At 36.0% G+C, this 19,420-nt stretch overlaps 1 protein-coding gene across 1 annotated transcript; it reads right to left on the reverse strand.

Moving 5' to 3' along the window:
* Positions 1–15,170: 15,170 nt before the first annotated feature.
* Positions 15,171–15,665, reverse strand: LOC110094800 (basic salivary proline-rich protein 1-like). The gene has a single exon (XM_028695738.1). The coding sequence runs from the start codon at positions 15,663–15,665 to the stop codon at positions 15,171–15,173; it is 495 nt and encodes a 164-aa protein (XP_028551571.1).
* Between the last annotated feature and the right edge of the window lie 3,755 nt (positions 15,666–19,420).

Below are 19,420 nucleotides of genomic sequence, written 5' to 3' on the forward strand. Positions count from 1 at the left end.
GATGGAGACCCGATGAGGAGTTGAAGAAACCTTCCAAAGTACCATTAAGACAAATGGAGAAATACACATTCAAAATGCAACTTTTTATCCACCTGATAAATTTCTCAGGAAAACCTATCTACCTCATTATATTAAGGAGGAAGACTCAAGATACAGAGTCAAATGCTTTTTTAATATCTAGATTGGCACAAAACAATCTCTTGGTGCTTTTAAATTCCTTGAGAATTTTAGAGGCAAGAATGATGTTATTCGTCGAGCATCTTTTATGAATGAATCCATCATGATTATCGTGAATGATAAACTGGAGGATGGGCTTAAGACTATTAGCCAAAAGCTTTGTCACTATCTTGTAAAATACATTGCAAAGATAAATAGGCCTAAAATTTGAGATATAAGAGGCATGTGAGGTCTTAGGTATTAAGGTAATAATTGTAGCCTTCACACCCTTAGGTAAATGGCCAGAGTTAAAAAAATGATGCACAACATTACACACTTGGTAGCTAATGAGATGCCAAGAAAGTTTAAAAAATTCAAGAGCAAAGTCGTCCGGTCCAGGGGCAAAGTTAGAAGGCCCCTCAAAAATCACAGCCTTAATATCATCAAAGGAGAATGGAGCCACCAAGGAATGCATCATCTCTGATGGCACTAAATTGGCCTTAGGAATGCAAAATTTGTTCTCATTAACTGGTTGAGGAGCATTGAAGATATATTGAAAATGTTGAATGAAAGCTTCAGTAATATCAAACTGATCAGAAAGAATCCCTAGGGGGGTGGAAACTTCCTTTAAGTGATTATGGTTCTTTCTAGCTCTGATCCAAGAAAAAAGAAAACTAAGATCATCTTCTCCTTGAGAAAGCCATTTTGCTTGAGCCCTTTGTTAAATACAAGAGTTCCAAGCACTTTGCATTTCCGATAGTTGACAGTTAGTCTCTTTTAGGGAATAATTTAAAGCATAGTTGAAAGGATCTTCTTGAAGAAAATGAAGAAAATGCTATTGTTTTAATTTAAGCTCCTGAAGTGAATTGGAAATGAAATTGGAAGAAGCCCTTTTCCTAACTTTAAGAGTCCTTTTTAAATTTTGTAGGCTCTAATGAAGGAAAGCAACCAGGCTAGAAGAAACCGACCTAGCAACAACATTTAAGACGTCATCCCATAACCCAACCATATGGACCCAATCGTTCTTGAAAAGGAATCTAGAGGGGCTGGAAAAAGGATGGGAAGACATGAAGATCAAAGGGGTATGATCCGAACACAAGTGGGAAGCCACCTTGTAATAAGTAGTAGGAAAATATTATTCCAGAAAAATAGAATTAACAAATAACCTGTCCATCTTAATATGAATGGGTTGATCCACCCAATTGTTAAACCAAGTATAGAATAACCCCATAGAAGCAAGCTCCTGTATTCCACAGTCAAATATCACACTATTCAATTCTCCCAATCTACTAGGAGAGACCTGATTGCCACCGGTTTTTTTAGTGTCATATATGTAGCAGTTGAAGTCACCAATAATCATCCATGGCATAGTGGGTTCCGAGATTAAGGAATGAAGGTTATACCAAAGGAGTAACCTCTCCTCAGTATCATTAGAGGCAATATAAAAAAGAGAAGAACAGGGGGAAGGACCCTGCAGAAAGGATCCTATGGAAAAGCTAAGAGGAAGAAACAGAGGGAGAAAAGGAAAAAAATGATTGGTCCTATTTTAGCCAGATTTTACCCTGAGTAGAGAAGCTGAAATTATTGTAACTACTCTCATTGTCAAAAACCAAGTGAGAGTTAGTAAACCACCGGACCGATTCAACAGCAGACTTAACCTTAAACTCTATAACATAGAGAAATTTTTTACTGTTACTATACGATTTTATTGACATGGCATACGGTACATGTCACTGGACATTGATACTGATACTGATATGGATATGGATATTGTATTGATTCATGGATACAGATACCGATACCAATACCACTGATACATTGATTCATTGTACCGATCTTATAGCACGTGATACACCGAACAAGATACATGTGATACACCAAGCATGTGATTATTGATTTTTATATGATTTTATTGCATTGATTGATTTCAATTGTATTTGATAATTTTATTGGTTTGATTGATATTGAAGAACTGATCGATTTGCAAGTGTATGTTTTGATACGACTTTACTATATTGATAGACTGATGTGATATATAAGACGACTACTGTAAAGATTTAATGCATGTACTGATTTATTGAGCTTTATGAGATTTCCTACTCTTCACTGATTCTCTTAATGATGATTTTGGATTCTATTATTTATGTATTGATTTGATTTTCGTATCTGCATCGACTCATTGATCATGTGCAATGATTGATATTGACTTGATTTGATTTACACGCATATTACTTTCGTGTCATACTTTGATTTCAGTTGTAGGCTTTGGTGACCTGCTGGGCTATTTAAGCTCATTATATGTGGTTAATGATTTCAGGTGCAGAGCCTCCCGCGTGAAGCTTCTTTCAGTCACTAGTATAGTTTTTGTAGCTTTTGGTTTAGGCTTTTGTTTTGTAGCCCGAGTGGCTATTGTATATGTTCTTTTGGACGCTCCTTTTGATTGTATATGAAATGCCGAAATGTGAAGTATAGTATTTTGATGTATTTGTTTGCTTTAATGCAATTATCATTTCTGGATGTCTGTATTGATCTGAACGAGAAAAAGAAGAATGTCAGATGAATTCTTTCGCTATTGATGTCTGGGATGTTACAGGAAGAGTGGTAGAATTCCAAGCAATGAAATAAAATTTCTTGCCCTTAGTATCCCCATGGTATAAAAACCTAGAGCAGAGTTTGGAAATGCATTTACAAATAGCTTTAGGTATGATGGATCATCTTATCCAATATGTTATAGTATTGACAATAGTAAACTTAAGGAATTAAGCTCTACCTGCAAACGAAAGAAATTTTATTTTCCAACTTTCAAGTAGAGCAGTAATCTCACTCAATAGAGGTTGAAAGTTAGTAAATTTAAGAGTCTTATAAGAAATAGGGAGCCCCAAGTAATGCAGAATATTGTCAACTTGAGAAATTTTGAGGATGTCACAGATATCAGAAATCAATTATTGGGGTTAACTTTTAGATAATATAATGGTGCTTTTGGCAAGGTTAACTTTGAGTCTCGAGGCATTACCAAAACTGCTTAGGGCATTTTTAAGAGAGGATGCATTTGCATTAGTGGCCTTTCCAAAAACCAAAAAGTCATCGGCATACAGCATGTGATTAATACTAATCCCATAGGATTCAATACCTTTGAACATATTTGTAGGAGACGATGAAATCAGGGTACAAGATAAAGTATCCATAACTATACAGAAGAGCAAAGGGAATAAAGGGCATCCCTGATGGAGACCCGATGAGGAGTTGAAGAAACCTTCCAAAGTACCATTAAGACAAATGGAGAAATACACATTCGAAATGAAACTTTTTATCCACCTGATAAATTTCTCAGAAAAATCTTTCTACCTCATTCTATTAAGAAGGAAGACTCAAGATACCGAGTCAAATGCTTTTTTTAATATCTAGCTTGGCACAAAACAATCTCTTGGTGCTTTTAAATTCCTTGAGAATTTTAGAGGCGAGAATGATGTTATCTGTCGAGCATCTTTTATGAATGAATCCATCATGATTATCGTGAATGATAAAGGGGAGGTTGGGCTTAAGCCTATTAGCCAAAAGCTTTGCCACAATCTTGTAAAATACAATGCAAAGAGAAATAGGCCTAAAATTTAAGATGGACGAGGCATGTGAGGTCTTAGGTATTAAGGTAATAATCGTAGCCTTCACACCCTTAGGTAAATGGCCATAGTTAAAAAAATGTTGCACAACATTACACACTTGGTAGCCAATGAGATGCCAAGAAAGTTTAAAAAATTCAAGGGGTGAACCAGTGATCCACATCATTCACATCTATATGGTTCCCAATCATACTAGACATTAAGAAGATTGGGAGTTGGAGGATGGTGAGTTTTCAAAAACTTTATCATCCGGAGGAGCTTCAACGATAGAAGTTTCATTCTCATGAGGAGAGGAAGAGTAAGGTTCATCAAATTGGAGGTAAGCAAATTTCTTATTGATAGGGACTTTGGGTGGTAGTTTCATTGCCAGATGATATGAGTGATCAGAGGAAGAGGATTCCTCTAAATGGTTTTTTGTGGGAGAGTTGAGGTTAGGAATTAGAGGGTCCTTGCCAAGAGGAGGTTCATAAGTGTTCTGAATGTGCTTTTCTGGAGCCGGGGAGGTGATTGTAGGATTGGGTTTGGAATATGTGACTAGGGGTTTGGGAGAAGGCACCGAGGATAAGGAGAAGGGGTGGACCAGTGATCCACATCATTCACATCGATATGGCTCTCAGTCATACTGGACTTTAAAAGGACCAAGTCTTCACCATCAATGATCATAGGAATTTCATCAGGTAAGGATGAATCTTTGGAAACTTGCACACATACTCTAGTGAAAGTGAGTATCATTCTATTAGCAGTAAGGGAATCCACCAACATAGGTACTCCTATGAAGCTAACAATTTTTTAGATACCCGAAGGAGTCCATAGGGCCAAAGGAAGATGAATGATTTTTATCTAAATCAGAATAGAGGCTGATTTGTCCCTTTTTGGTTTGAATTTCGGTGACCATTTTTGAAGGATAAATGGTTTTCCCAGCAGAAACCAAGGTCCCTTGTTCCAAACCATGTCATAGTCCTCAGCGGATGTGAATTTCAATAGGAAAAATCCATCATCTAATGACAACAAAGTAAGATCTACTTTTAATTTCCATACCTTTTTCATGGTCGTCAAAAGCCTTTCATAGTAAGACCTTTTCCCGATTAAGTACCCCGCAAGAGATAAAGACCAAAGAGCCACACCTTCGGATAAGTCATCAGCTATGAAAGCAAGCTTTTGGATAGGAGGAACAAAAGTCATCAGAAAAACGTCTGGCATAGGAGAAGAAGATGAGACGTTTAAGGCAAAACTAGCATTCTGCGATGGTGTAGAAAAGAAGAGGGAAATCATTAGTAGTTAGGGCAATGGAGGGAGTTTAAGGAAGATCATTTCCCTAACGTCGGCGGGCCGAGAAGCCCTAGAAAGGATGAGGTGACGAGAAAACCCTAGCCGCCATGAGAAAAAAAATATTTGTTTAATGGTGATTAGGAAGGAGATTTTTTTTTTGTTCTAAACAATAGCCAAGGTGTTCAATGCTTGATCATAATACTAATAATAGGCTTATAATCCATCCTGAACTTAAAAAATAGACCATTAACTCATCGATCTATAGCCGATGCATAGGACTATGAAGAGGAAATTTTGTTGGTGGCAGGTGGTCGCCAACGGGAGAGGTGGCGATGGATGGTAGTGGCAATTATGATCAATAACAATGTAGCAATAGCGGTTGGGGGCTATTGGCAGTGTGTCATGGTTGACAATCGGTTGTAACAATGATCGTAATGATCATCGACAATAGATGTAGCCCAAGGCAGGCAGCTAGCGGCAATGATATCAATGGTCGATGACAAGTGATGAGGTCGTCGGTGACAGATAGCATCGACAAAAATGATTGACAGTAACGATCGATAGCTATCACGAATGGTTGTTGGCAGGTGCAACTGGCGGGGTTAGTGACAGCCAGTAGCCGCGTGCGATGACTATAACTTCACATGCACGATCTAAAACATAAATACATTGAAAATGAAATAAATGATGCATTTTAAATACACAATAAATCACTTTATCTAAGCATGTAGATTTTTAAAAACCTCATTATTCTTAATTTGTTCTTTTAAACTAAGCCAAACAACCTCTAAAGCACTCACGAAATCTAGATAAGGACATATAGCCTAAAGCTGTCACATTATAATGAGCAATGATGATGTCTTCGATATAATTTAGGTAGCTAGTCTTTTTGTTTATAATAAAAAAAAAGTAAGATTCATAAGAATTTAATTCCCACCAAGTTGACTTCCACTTATTTTGTGCTTTTGGTTCATAGTCCAAAAGATACTAATATCTATGGTATATATTTTATTCTCTAATTCAAATCCTTTAGGATTCCTTTGCCTTTGAAATATGTGGGGGATTAATGTAATTTAAATTGTATTTGAAAGGTAATAGTTCTTCATGCATTAAAAACACATTGATGTAGCATTGGCAACCAAAGAATAAGTATAAAAAATTATGTAAATTCTTCTTTTTAATTTATAATTTAGGTTTTGTTTGGAACTGTTTTTTTATTGTTTTCTGAAATACTTTTTTTTTACAAAAATTTCACGTTCAAAAAATTTCAAATTCCGAAAAGATACTTTATAAAGCGCTAAAAAAGTTGTTCCAAACGATTAGCTCTCGGTTGGGACAATTTTATACGACTACTAGATTAGAACCCTAAATGAGGGCTTGCCTGTTAATATATAAAAAAAAGAAGTCCTTAAAGAGATCCACGATTTACTATACTGTTCAAAATAGCTACATCTATTGATACATTTTATTTAAGCTTTTAGGTTTAAAAGTAGTAGGAAAATATGCTAACTCCCAAATATGCTTCAGCATATTATAATCAATTTCAACATGAATACAATCTTTCCACAAAGTAGCATGCATTAATGTAAGACATCATCATATGTTAAAGGATCAATATCTAAGAAGAAAGTGTAAAAATCAAATCCAAAGTTTAATCTCCTTTCTTATTTTATTACTTCTTTTAAGTTATATTTCTAAATATTCAATATATTTTATGTTATCTCTAGAAGTTTGCATTCAAGGATCACCAAACCTAAGGTCTAGGCTAGGTTGATTCAAAATTTTTGGTTCATTAGATCAAGAATATTGGACTAAATTATTCTATCCATGAAAAAATTAAGTTTAATTCCTTATTTATTTTTAATTTGATCATAATTTTATAATAATCAACCTACCATTAGGCTAATTAATCCATATTATGGTACTTGATCAACTTGTTAGTGAGTGTTTGTTTGTAGTTTCTTAGACAATTAGGTAGAGAGCTATCTTAATCATAAATGAGAAAAAAAGACTTAGTCAAATTAGAATAATTATCAAATTAATGTTTTGTTTGGGACGACTTTCTTACTGCTTCTTAAAGCTGCTTATTAGTACAAAAAATAAATTTTTTGTACTAATAAGCTGCTTTAAGAAGCAGTAAGAAAACTTTTCCAAACAAATCCTTAAATGTGATCAATAGAGGGCACCACCCTTGAATCCCCAAGAGTAGAATTGAAAGAAGCGCTCGCTCATCTAACAAATAGATGAGAATGATGACTAATGAATGGAAGGAATATGCTGATTATGTCTTCCTTAAAAATAAATTAAAGCAACTTTGATGCATAGGAAACAGTTAATGAAACTTCTCTTTTTTATGGCACTCTTAGCCACATATATTTTAATAGAACTTTAGCATCAATAGTCAATCCTAATCTACCATATTTTCATAATTTAGTAACTATTAGCTTTAAGAAGGGATATTTTCAATGATTGGATTTGAAGTATAATATATTTCCAATGATTGGATATTTCCATCAATTGGCCATAGTTAGAAGCTTTTAAAGTGAAGAAAATTTTAATTTCATTAATAATTAGTTTTTTCATTGTATAAAATATTTAAGTGGGTCAACTTTTGCTTGAAAAAAGTTTGCCATTGAGAGCAATGAATAACAAGGAAAAAAAATGTCTATATTGATAGCACAAAAAACATCATGATTTAGGTTTCGTTTTAGGATAATTTTTTTATTACTTTCTAAAACATTTTTTTAGTAAAAAAAATTGTAGGAAAAATGTGCTTTAGAAAGCATGAAGAAAGCAGTCCCAAATGAAGTCTTAGGCTTCGTTTGGTACGGTTTTCTTTTTGCTTATTAAAGCAGCTTTCTAGTACAAAAATTAAAATTTATATACTAGAAAGCTGCTTTAAGAAGCATAAAGAAAGCCATCCAAAACGAAGCATTAGGCATTAGGCTTCGTTTGGGACGGTTTTTTTACTGCCTCTTCAAACAACTTTCTAGTATAAAAAAGTTGACATTTTTGTACTCGAAAGCTGCTATAAGAAGCAGCAAAAAGCCTGTCCCAAACGAGACCTTAGCGGAACTCATCTATATCCATGGCCGCATCCAAGAGACAAATATATAATAGTCCTTATATACATAACATACAAATTTTTTCTTACTCACATGTTTTTCTCTTTTTATTTTTCTTATACTTTTTATCCCTTACTCTTTATTCAAATTTAAAGACGAGTCCTACACAGACTTTGCATATGAAAAATATATAGAAAAGAACATGTCGCCTAATATGTTAAATGTCTCTTGGTCGTTAGCCCCTATATAATAGCCTTTTGTTTCCTATTTAGAAGGTTTTTTTTCTTCCAATTGTCACATCTAGCTCTTCATTAGTTGTTTTTTATCATAAACACCAAAAATGTCTAAGTACTCTATCAATCACTTATACATGGTTTAATGAAAAAGAATAATGAGTAATACTAATCCGCTGATAACAATGGAATGTTTCTTTTCCAGTAAATTTCCAATATAAGTCCATACGACGGTAATTCGCTCGTCAAAAAATTTTAACCGGCGGAATTTTTTCCTTTCTGGCGGATCTTCCAACGAAAAAAGAAGGTTACACATCATTTTCTTTGAACGGATTCCGGTGTTTAATCCATCAACATTTCCGGCGGAATGCCGGAAATGTTGCTCCGAAATTACCGGCGGATATTCTGCCACCCTACTCCGTTGGAATACTATCGACAGATTAACCGGCGGATTATCTAACAGAAATTGCGTCGGAATATAATATATACCGGCAAATAAGCCGGCAGAATATGCAACGGTAACGTAATGATGAAAAGTGCGCTGGAAATTCCGCCGTAAATTTGCCAGCGTATATTTCGCCGATTCGTCCACTGCTTTTTCTAGCATATGTATGTCTGACGGAAAGTCCGATGATAATAGAAAGATTTTTCTGTAGTGTAATGCCTTGCAATCATTTATTTCTTCTTATTTTAGAGAGCAATATGTGATGTTAGTTATAAAAAACTAGTTTGGTAGCAATAAAAAAAAAAAAATTTTAAAAGTCAAAGCCAAATTCAATCTGAGATTGATTTTGATTTTAAGTGATTGAAAGAAATTAGACTTCACACACTTAACAATCTCCTACTTATTGACTAAATTTTTTGTGCATTGTCTTAAGTGAACAATCTATGTGCGGCCCCTCTCAATCATTTGTAATGGTTAACAAAGGCTTCACATTGTCTCAGTCCCACAGTGGTAAATGTCATACTTTACCACTAAACTTGCCTTGTTACCTTACTACTCATTGATCCATAAATATTGCTTACATTATTATTCTCATTCTTATAGTGTAGAAGTACCTAATTCATACTAAGGCATACAGGCAACTTGCTCAATGTGCGCATGCATTTGAAGATATTAGGACAATTAGGCATAGGGCTACCTAAATCCTAAGTATACATTTCTAGAAAAAATTCAATTGGGTAACATCAATTTTGAAGTAATATTTGAATTAAAAAGTTATGAAATTAAATTCATAACCATTTGAACTCTAATTTTAATAAGATTATAGTCGAACTGAAAGTCTTGATGAGATAAACTTATCGATGCCATAAGGGATGATGAGATAAACTTATCGATGCCATAAGGGATTTGTTCTGAGTCCAAATGAACTAAAATTTTGAAATATGTTTAAAAGTTTTAGGACATTAGTTGAAAAATCAAATGGTCTCCAAATCTTGCTTTCTTATGGTCAATTCTAGTGGCACATTGAAATAAATCTAAGGAGCCTAAAATCTTTCAATTTTGAGCTCATTAAAGTACTCAAATATTGATTAAATACTATATAATCAATGAGTTTAATATGAATCATTTGATAGAGTGTTTTAAATTATAGTCAATTTTATTAAAATGAAAGATAATTGGGAGCTTATAGAACTGAAGAACTCTAGAGTTCTACCTGATATTTAATGCTAGCTGATGACTACCATTAGAAGTGACCATCACCTAATTCTTATTATTTCATTGTAGACACCTAACCTATCATAGAGTTAAACCATTCTTCTCAATTGTATGTAACCTCATCTTCTTTAATAGTGGGAAATGGATGATTTTTATATCTTAAATTATTTAATGGATTGTTTCAATTAGGATAGGCTTGAGGTTTTCCCCTTTTTGGATTTCTTTCTCTAAAAAAATTGTCTCTTAAAACTTCTATGTATAAGTGATTGATATTTATACAAATCTAAGATATTACTCTCTCTCTATATATCACCATAAAATTTTTAGCACATAAAAATTTTGCATTGTTTGGAGGAAATATTGCTAACATACTTCAAATACATTTTATACTATAAGAAAATAGGTCAGTAGTGATCAAAATTTTAGAGACGGAAGTAAAATGATTGCTAAAAGTTTACTTTTAGTGACCAAAGATGATAATGGCCTCTAAATTAACAGGAAGCTTGATAGTAGTTACAAAAGAAAAGATTTGGTTGCTAATTTTCTTTCTAATATTTAAGAGAATTTATTTTCATATATATAAGCTATTTTAGTAATTAATGGATTTTTTTTCTTGAGTAGATAATACCTTTTAAAAAAACAATTGACTTCCCATACAAGAACAATTACACTCAAGCAAAATTTAAACCTATATATGCATGATTTATTTGCGAAGCAATTTAAAGTGATGCAATAAATGAATCATTCAATTTTTAGCTTCCACTTTTGATGGTAGGTAATGTCATATTTTCTTGTATTTATCAATGGTTAGCAATTAATCAGTCAATCAAGTACAATAAAATCTAAGTGGTAGAAGCCACCCAGGCGTAAGGTGGAAGAGTAATAAGTTCAAATTCTTCACCACTTAGAAGAGGGGGGGGGGGGGGGGGGGGGGGGGGGGGGATAATAAAAAGCACATAATATGATGGAGTTCTCCCACCACAAAATTAATAGTATTTTTGGCTAATCCATTTGATACTACTCAAGTAGTACCTCCTAATGATGTGTCTTTCTCCTCACCACATCCTCATTAAGTTCAAGACACTGTTAGTTCAATCCATTATTCCCATTGGATTTAGCTAACTCATTAATCCTTGCTAGGGGTGCAACCGAGTCAAGCCGACTCGGACTCGACTCGGTAACGGGCTCGACGAGTCGAGCTTATTGAGCTCGCGAGTCGAGCTCGAACACGAGTTCGAGCTCGACGGCTAATCGAGCTCGAGCTCGAACATACGTCAGACTCGACTCGTTGGCTCGACGAGCAGCTCGTTGGCGGAGCTCATGGGCGGGAAATCCAAATATCGCGAGATGAAAATCCAAAACAACGGCAAGCAGATCTCGTTTCTCGACGGCGGACGAGCTCGGGACAAAGGCCGAATGCGACTGATCTTGATCTTGACGGCAGAGCTCATCCATTGGTCGTCGAATCTTTGGACAACGACATCCATTGCTCGACAATCTCTGGACGACGACGATCTCGCGACGACGACATCCAGAGCTCATCTCGGGACGGTAGTGCGGAACACGTCGGACGAGCTCCGCCAACGAGCTGATGGCGGACGGGCGCGACGACGGAGCTCAAGAACACGTCGGACGAGCTCTGCCAACGAGCTGATGGCGGACTGGCGCGACGGAGGGCGCGACGACGGATGGTGCGACGGACGGGCGCGACGACGGTGGGCGGAACTGCAGATGAAGTCGGAACTGAGGTCTCGGGCGGAACTGAGACGACGGGCTCGATAGCGAGCTCGACGAGCCGCTCGATTTGACGACGAGTCGAGCTCGAGCTCGGATTTTGAGCTCGACTCGAGTTCGAGCTCGAGCTCGGGTTTTGGTTGTCAGGCTCGACTCGAACACACCCTGACTCGAGCTCGACTCGACTCGTTTGCACCCCTAATCCTTGCCAATAATGGATTACTTAAATCATCATCACCCAATTAGCACCCCTCGTAATGTTATAAGAGATAAACAGCAATGACTTATTTATGAAATTTCTTTTAAGTAAAAGGAATCAATATATCACTTATCATAACTTTGAAGATTCTTCATGTTTGAATGATGTAATTCTCTAAGCTCCTATTCCAGTAGGGTCTAAGTTGCATATAATTGATCCAAAATATGAGGTTAGCTTCTAACCCCTATGAGCATATTGACCATTGCATGGCTATCATACAAATTCAATAAGCTTTTAATATAGTCTTTTATCAGGCTTTTTTGAAACACTTAAGGGATAAGCATTCACCTTGTTCCACTATCTATCTTTAGTAAAATTATTCCTACTTTTGCTAATCTATCCAAGTTTTTCTATGAACAATTTATTCTCTATCAGAAGAACATCAATGCCCCATCTCATCTTTTTGATATTTGCCAAAAATAAGTGAGAGACCCTTAATGAGTACTTTTAAAAATTTCTTCTAAGCACAACAAATTTTGAAAGTGAATCTAAAGTTACTGCAAGATATTTTCTTAGACATCTATAGCCTTGACCTTTCTACTCATTGATACAAGAGATAATCCATTATGATGCTAATTTTATTCAATGGTTAAAAATTCAAATAAATATTGACAAGGACTTTAGGGCTCATAAAAATTAATTTGAATAATTCTCAAGCAAACATCACAAATCATAGTAAGAAATTTTTAAGCCTCCTCAATAAAAAAAGAGAGGAGCAATCAAGAGACCAAAAATGCTCTTCCCATTAAATTCAGCTTAAAACATCCATTTGCACCCTATTAAACATGTGTATAGCTAACATTCTCATGGAGATTAAAAATTTTGCAACACCTTAAGCGGTTAAAATCTTTTAGGAATCCAAATACTATATATATTTCAACATTATTACTTCTATCGTCTAAGAAGATATTCAATAAAAAAAATTTATTGAGAAAAAGTGATTGAACATCTAATGCGCCTAGGACACGTGAGCCATTATTTTTAAAGAAAATATCTAAATTGTCAACCTAATTAAAGAGGAGATCATAGGAGTTCTGACAAGAAAGTAATCCAATAATTGATTAGAAAAATCATCACAGTAAAATATTACATCGGTAAAATAACTCGAAGAAGTTGAATTCCTTAGAAATTTTAAAAAATGTATACTACAATCAAACACTACAGGAAAATCACCCAAAACCGGCAGTTTTTTCTGGCGGCTTTGATGGTAAAACAGACGGTTTTTTAAACCACCAGCGGCTTTTCGGCGGTTCTCAAACCGCCGAAAAAATTGGCGTAGGAAACATTTTGCCGGCGGTTTTTTCTGGTGGCTTTATTAGCCAACGGTCTTTCAGCGGCTTATAGCGCCGGTTATTACCCCACTTTGTACCGGCGGTGTTCCGGCCGTTGTGCCGCCAGTCATTTTACCGACGGCTCACCGGCGGTCCCTTCACCGACGGCTTACCGGCGGTTACAGCGGCCGACGTGCATTCGATCAACCGCCGGCACGCATCGGTACATTGCCCGTACGACACTAGCGGTTTCCCGAAGGTCGTGTCGACGGTCTTACCGGCGGTCTAGACCGCCGGGCTTTCACTAAATAACCGCCGGGTTTCGTCGGTAATCACCGGTATAATAACGGCGGTTTAACGAAGTTACCGGTGGCGTCAATCATCCGTCTGGTATCGTAGTTTCCGGCGGCCAAACCGCCGGTCGGCCGCCGGAAACTTATAGCACCTGAAAAAAAAATTGACAGCCTCCCCTCTATTTGAGGGAGGTTCACCCTAAATTCTAAACCTGCACATAAAGCAATATATAACACCAAGTTTTGGGCAACACACCGCTATATTCAATTAACCATCACAAATACATACATAAGCACATCCAAAAGATAGTCAATAAATGTAAACAAAGTTAATATGTTCAACCATCAAACATAAGTTCACAAGTTCATAAGTTTACAAGTTCACAATAAACATAAAAAAGTTCTACTCCTCAGATGTATCCTCGCTGTCTCGAGATGCTTGTCGCTGCTCTTCCTCTTGCTTCCTTTGATTTTCAACTCTGTAGTATTGCAGCTCTGCTTGTATTTCATTTTGAACCCTTCTCATTTCTTCAATCTCTCTAGTCAACATTGCAACCCTCTCACTCACACTTTCTTCAGCTCCAGTACTTGAATCATAAAATGCTGAGGTGGATGAACTGCCCTCATAAGCATAGTCCTGTGAACCCAAGCCATATATCCTCCCCCTCTGTCTTCCACCAACAACATCTGACCAAGTATGACACTCAGAAGTGTGGGCTGATCCTGAAGATGATCCCTCTCCAGTGGACTTGTGGCTTTCTCGAGCTCGTACAAAATCATCCTATGAGAATAAAGCCATAAAATAAATTGTAAATTGATATTACAATTAATTTTATTAAAATAAATTTTTATTCCAAAATTTCAAAAAATTTTACTCACATGAGCTTTCTTAGCCTTTTCATCAACCCACTGATGGTCAGCTTGATGTTGATGAGTTCCTGTATGCAACTTCAGTGGTGTTGGCTCCCGACCAAGGTACTCTTTCTAAAAATTTAAGATATAGTTATAATAACATAAATATAATAAATAAAGTAATTTAAAACTCTTACCAGTCGCCGTCTATGTTCCGTATGAGGTACAAATCCACTAGTATGAAGAGAGCTTCGTAAACCACCACAGTCAGAGGCTTTATCCTGCTTATTTTGCTCTCTCATTTTTCTAAACTCAGGGGTCGCCCAAACATTACTCAAATCAGCTCAAATGCCCTCTCCAATCCAATTAGGATGTTGCCCGGACTTTCTAATGTCCGTGAACATGTCCTTGAGACGGGTCGCTCCTCTCCTCTCAAAATTGGTTCTAATTATCGTGTTGTGCTCAGGCAAACCACCTAAATTCTTTCTGTAAAAATTTAGGCAATACCAAAATGATTAGTACAAATTAAATCACATATTTGAAATTATACCAAATAAGTATACCTGAAATTCTTCAAACCACATATCTCTAACCTGCTTTAGGATCTTCTTCCAGGATAAGTAAGGAGCATCATATTTATTATTTATAATATCCCGGATCATATGTATAGGTGGCCTTGAAGGATTGAAGCTGCATGTTATTTTTTTGTCAATAACATGTAATATATCAAAATATAAACAACTTAATAACATAAACTGAACTTACTTATCACCCTCAGGCTCAATGTATTGACGCTTATCTGTTGCAGCTGCATGATCGCTAGCGCCAACCTCTGGTGGTCTAGATGGTCCACCCTGTTCATGCTGCACCAGATAGGGGTAGTAATATGGGTAGGGGTAAGGAGGGCGAGGACCAGTGGATTGACCTGCTACCTGTGATGATGGTGGAGGGTAATATGGATAGAATGGAGAGGCATGTGTCTGATCTGGAGAGGGATAGTGAGGACTCGTCGAGGGAGGAGGGAAGTGGCCAGGGAAGTATGGAGGTACAACTGCAGGTGGATTTGAAGGTCCCTGCCCCTGCTCACTCGAGGACTGTTGCTGGCCCCTAGGTGGTGGTGTAGGTACAACAGCAGGTGGAACTGAAGGTCCCTCACCATCATCAGGCTGTGTGGCTCTGCTGGGAGTAATAGTAAACTTCTTTCGGCAGAACTTTAAAGTGAATGATTTACGAGGAGGATCATCGTCTGAAGCCATCTGCATTAAAATAAATAATTAGTAAAATATTATAATATATAAAAAGTACAAATAAAAGAAGCCATTAATAAAGCAGTTAATGAATTTTAAAAAGCAGTTAATAAAGCAGTTGATGAATTATAAAAAGTAGTTAATAAATTACAAAAAATAGTTAATAAAGCAGTTAATAAATACAAGTTGGAAATTAATAATTTCATTTCTTAGAATTCAAAAAGTACTATTAAAAATATTACAAAGCAATAAAATTCTAAAATTTTAAATTACAAAAACTACTCATAATCATCAAAACTATTTTCATTGCTCTCAAGGCTATCTTCACTTTCATCTCTGTTATCATCTTCGCCTGAACTAGTTGAACTATTCACATCTTCTAACTCCATTTCAATACTAGAGATTGTAGTTGGCATCTTCTCAATTTTAATAGGTCTATAACTTGACATCTCATCCTCTTGATGTGCAGTTGTTACAATGTATTATTGATCAATTATTCCCCGTGCTTTTATTTTTATGACAGCTAGCCAATCTTGTTTGTCTCTACGACCACTGGGATATTTACTGAAATAAACTTGAATAGCTTGACTTGCTAACACAAATGGATCAAACTTCTCATATCTTCTACTATATTTTACAGCTACTAAACCATATGCAAGATGAACCCTTATGCCTCTATTATGTACTGGATCATATCATTGACAATTAAACAAGCATACAAAGTTCTCTTCTTCGCCTGGGTATTTCAAGTCAAGAACCTCATTCAGAATACCGTAATAATCACACTCATCTTCTTCATGAGTGTTCCCTCTAACACATACTCCACAATTTTCAGTTTTTCTTCATTCACTCCATGACTTATAGTATGAAATCTGAACCTATTCACTATATATATTGACCAAGTTTTTACTTTTTGCATTGGACCCCATGCTAGTGCTTGCAAACCTTTATTGAAACATTTATTATCATAGTTTTATACCTAGAAACATTTGTTACTCTTACCTTTAACATCCATAATTGTATTAAAAATATTGTCTAGGAAGTTCTTCTCAATGTGCATAACATCCAGATTATGCCTTATCAAATTAGTTTGCCAATATTGTAATGTCCAAAAAATACCTTTTTAATCCAATTATGTTCAACACCATAACCCGAAAATTTATACTCTAATAGCATTAGAAAATTAATAATTGTTGGAATGTCGGAAAGTCTCCATAGTACATCATCACCACTTAATCTGGATGGAGGAGGTGACCGCTCAATTCTATTTTTAACAAATACTTCATTATTTCTCCGAAATTGATGATTAGCAGGTAGAAACATACGATGACAATCAAACCAAGTATTTTTCCCTCCATGTTTTAATGTGAAAACTTTACTATTCTCCATGCAGTAAGGACATGCTAATTTTCCTGCTGTGCTCCAACCAGGCAACATATCATAAGCTGAAAAATCACCAATTATCCATAACAATGCAGCTCAAAGGATAAAATATCGTTTTGTTTATATGTCATATGTGAGCACTTATTCTTCCCATAATAACTTGAGGCCATCAATTAATGGTTGCAAAAACATATTAATTTTTGCTTTCAAATTATGTGATCCAGATATTATAAGAGTTAAGAACATGTACGGATTAGTCATACACATCTCTAGTGGAAGGTTGTATGGTGTTAATAGAATTGGCCAACAAGAGTACGGTGTAGCTGTTTGACTATAGGGGGTAAAACCATCAGCACATAATCCCAATCTTATGTTACGGGGTTCAGCAGCAAATGAAGCATGCACTCGATCAAAATATTTCCATGCTTCAGCATCTGATGGATGAGAAAGATCGATTTTTGCTATTTTCTCCTTATGCCATGTCATATGGCCTGCTGAACTCATTGATACATAGAGTCGCTGAAGCCTTGGAATGATTGATAAATAAAATAAACGGGAATATGACACATCTTTCTTTAGACGATGTTGTTTTCCCGAGTTTGGCTTAAACTGAGGAGCATTGCAGGTGCGATAAAAAACTTATGCTGCATTATCCTTGTTATATAACCTACATCCATTAATATAACAATCAATTTTTGTAGCAGTGAGACCCAACTTGGATACTAATTTCTTCGTTTGGTACAAGTCTGAGGGAATTAAATTGCCCGCTGTATTAGTTTCCTTCATAAGACTAATAAAGTCATTGAAATAATCACAGGGAATATTATACTCCATTTTAATACTTAGCATCCTCACTGCAATGGATAATTCTGAATGTGTACTGCAACCATCCCAAATTGGCTTTTGTGCTGAATGTAATAACTCAAAGAATTTTTGTGTTTTTGCATTTAGTGGCTCTTCCGCACTAGACCTTAAATTATGACCTACTACATCAAATCCAGTAGTATGGAAGAAATCCCCTACGATGAACCGGCATGAGCATCTCTGTGTGGCTCGTACTCGCCATGTGATGTCCAAATCCAGTAGTATGGAAGAAATCCCCTACGATATAAATCAAGCTTTACATCATTGGGCTTAAGGAAGGTTAGATTTTTATGCTTCAAACATGAACATCTAAATATTTTATCAAACTGAAAGGAAGGCAGTTGAGATGCAACTTGAATGAAAGTTTCAACTCCCTGTATAAATTCAACTGTCAATCCTTTTCGACCAGGCAACAATCTGTTATACATCCAATATCTCTCTTCTTGGATAGTCATTTGGACATTGAAGCAAACATCCCCCTACATAGTTATGAAAATATTTTTTAGAACATGTGTAAACGTGCTATACTTTAAAACATGAAAGCATTGCAGATCTTGCCACCATCTTATAGAATATTTACTAAAGTTTGAGGGAGACTATTCTATCACACAAGGCATGATCGTTGCCTCATTAATGGACCCATTGTGCACTTCCGTTTGGAGGTACTAGGTTGAGTCAGCAGTCATCGTTAGATGTTTAATTAAATGACTCAAAATGGATAAAACTTGAACCATCATTCAACTTGGATACAAAATTAGATATGGTGAACTAGAGGATGTTATTTACATCTCATAATGTTCTTTATCAGCAATATGATTGTGCTGATAATATCCCCTTCTATTTCACCATCACTCTGAACAATAGATCCAAAATATCTAAAAAATGTATCTTATTATTGACTTGATCGCCCAAAGTCACAATCCCCTCACTATGTCTATTTCCACTAAAATTACACTCCATATATTCAGTTTTAGATCTACTCAAACGAAAACCTTTTGACTCTAAAGTTGAGCTTCATAATTCAAGTCTAAGGAAAGTACTTCGTACATCCTCTTGCAAATGTCTAGTGAGAACATCCATGACTAAAGCAAAAAATATATGGACTTAAGGCTAATCCTTGATGTAATCCAACCGAATTAGAGTAGATAGTTAATGTAACCTGACCAAAGAATCATTATTAATAGTTATTATTGGTTACTTTCTTCAAAGATGTTAATTTCTCTCTCTCTCTCTCTCTCTCTCTCTCTCTCTCTCTCTCTCTTGCTCTCTCTTGCACTTGCTTGCTCTCTTTCTCTCTATATCTTTATCCCTCTTTCTAGCTCTCTCTCTCTTGCTCTCTATCTATCTATCTATCTATCTCTCTCTCTTGCTTTCTATCTCTCTCTCTCCCTCTCTCTTTTCTCTCTCCCTCTCTCTCTTTTCCCTCTCTCTCTCTTTTCTCTCTCTCTCTCACTCTCCCTCTCTCTTGCTCTCTCTTACACTTGCTTGCTCTCTTTCTCTCTCTATATCTCTCTCCC

The sequence above is a fragment of the Dendrobium catenatum genome, unplaced genomic scaffold (assembly GCF_001605985.2).
Source record: "Dendrobium catenatum unplaced genomic scaffold, ASM160598v2 fragScaff_scaffold_670, whole genome shotgun sequence".
NCBI lineage: Eukaryota > Viridiplantae > Streptophyta > Magnoliopsida > Asparagales > Orchidaceae > Dendrobium > Dendrobium catenatum.

Coding starts and splice junctions, on each gene's coding strand:
- LOC110094800 (XM_028695738.1), bottom strand. CDS start 15,665: ATGGCTTCAGACGATGATCCTCCTCGTAAATCATTCACTTTAAAGTTC.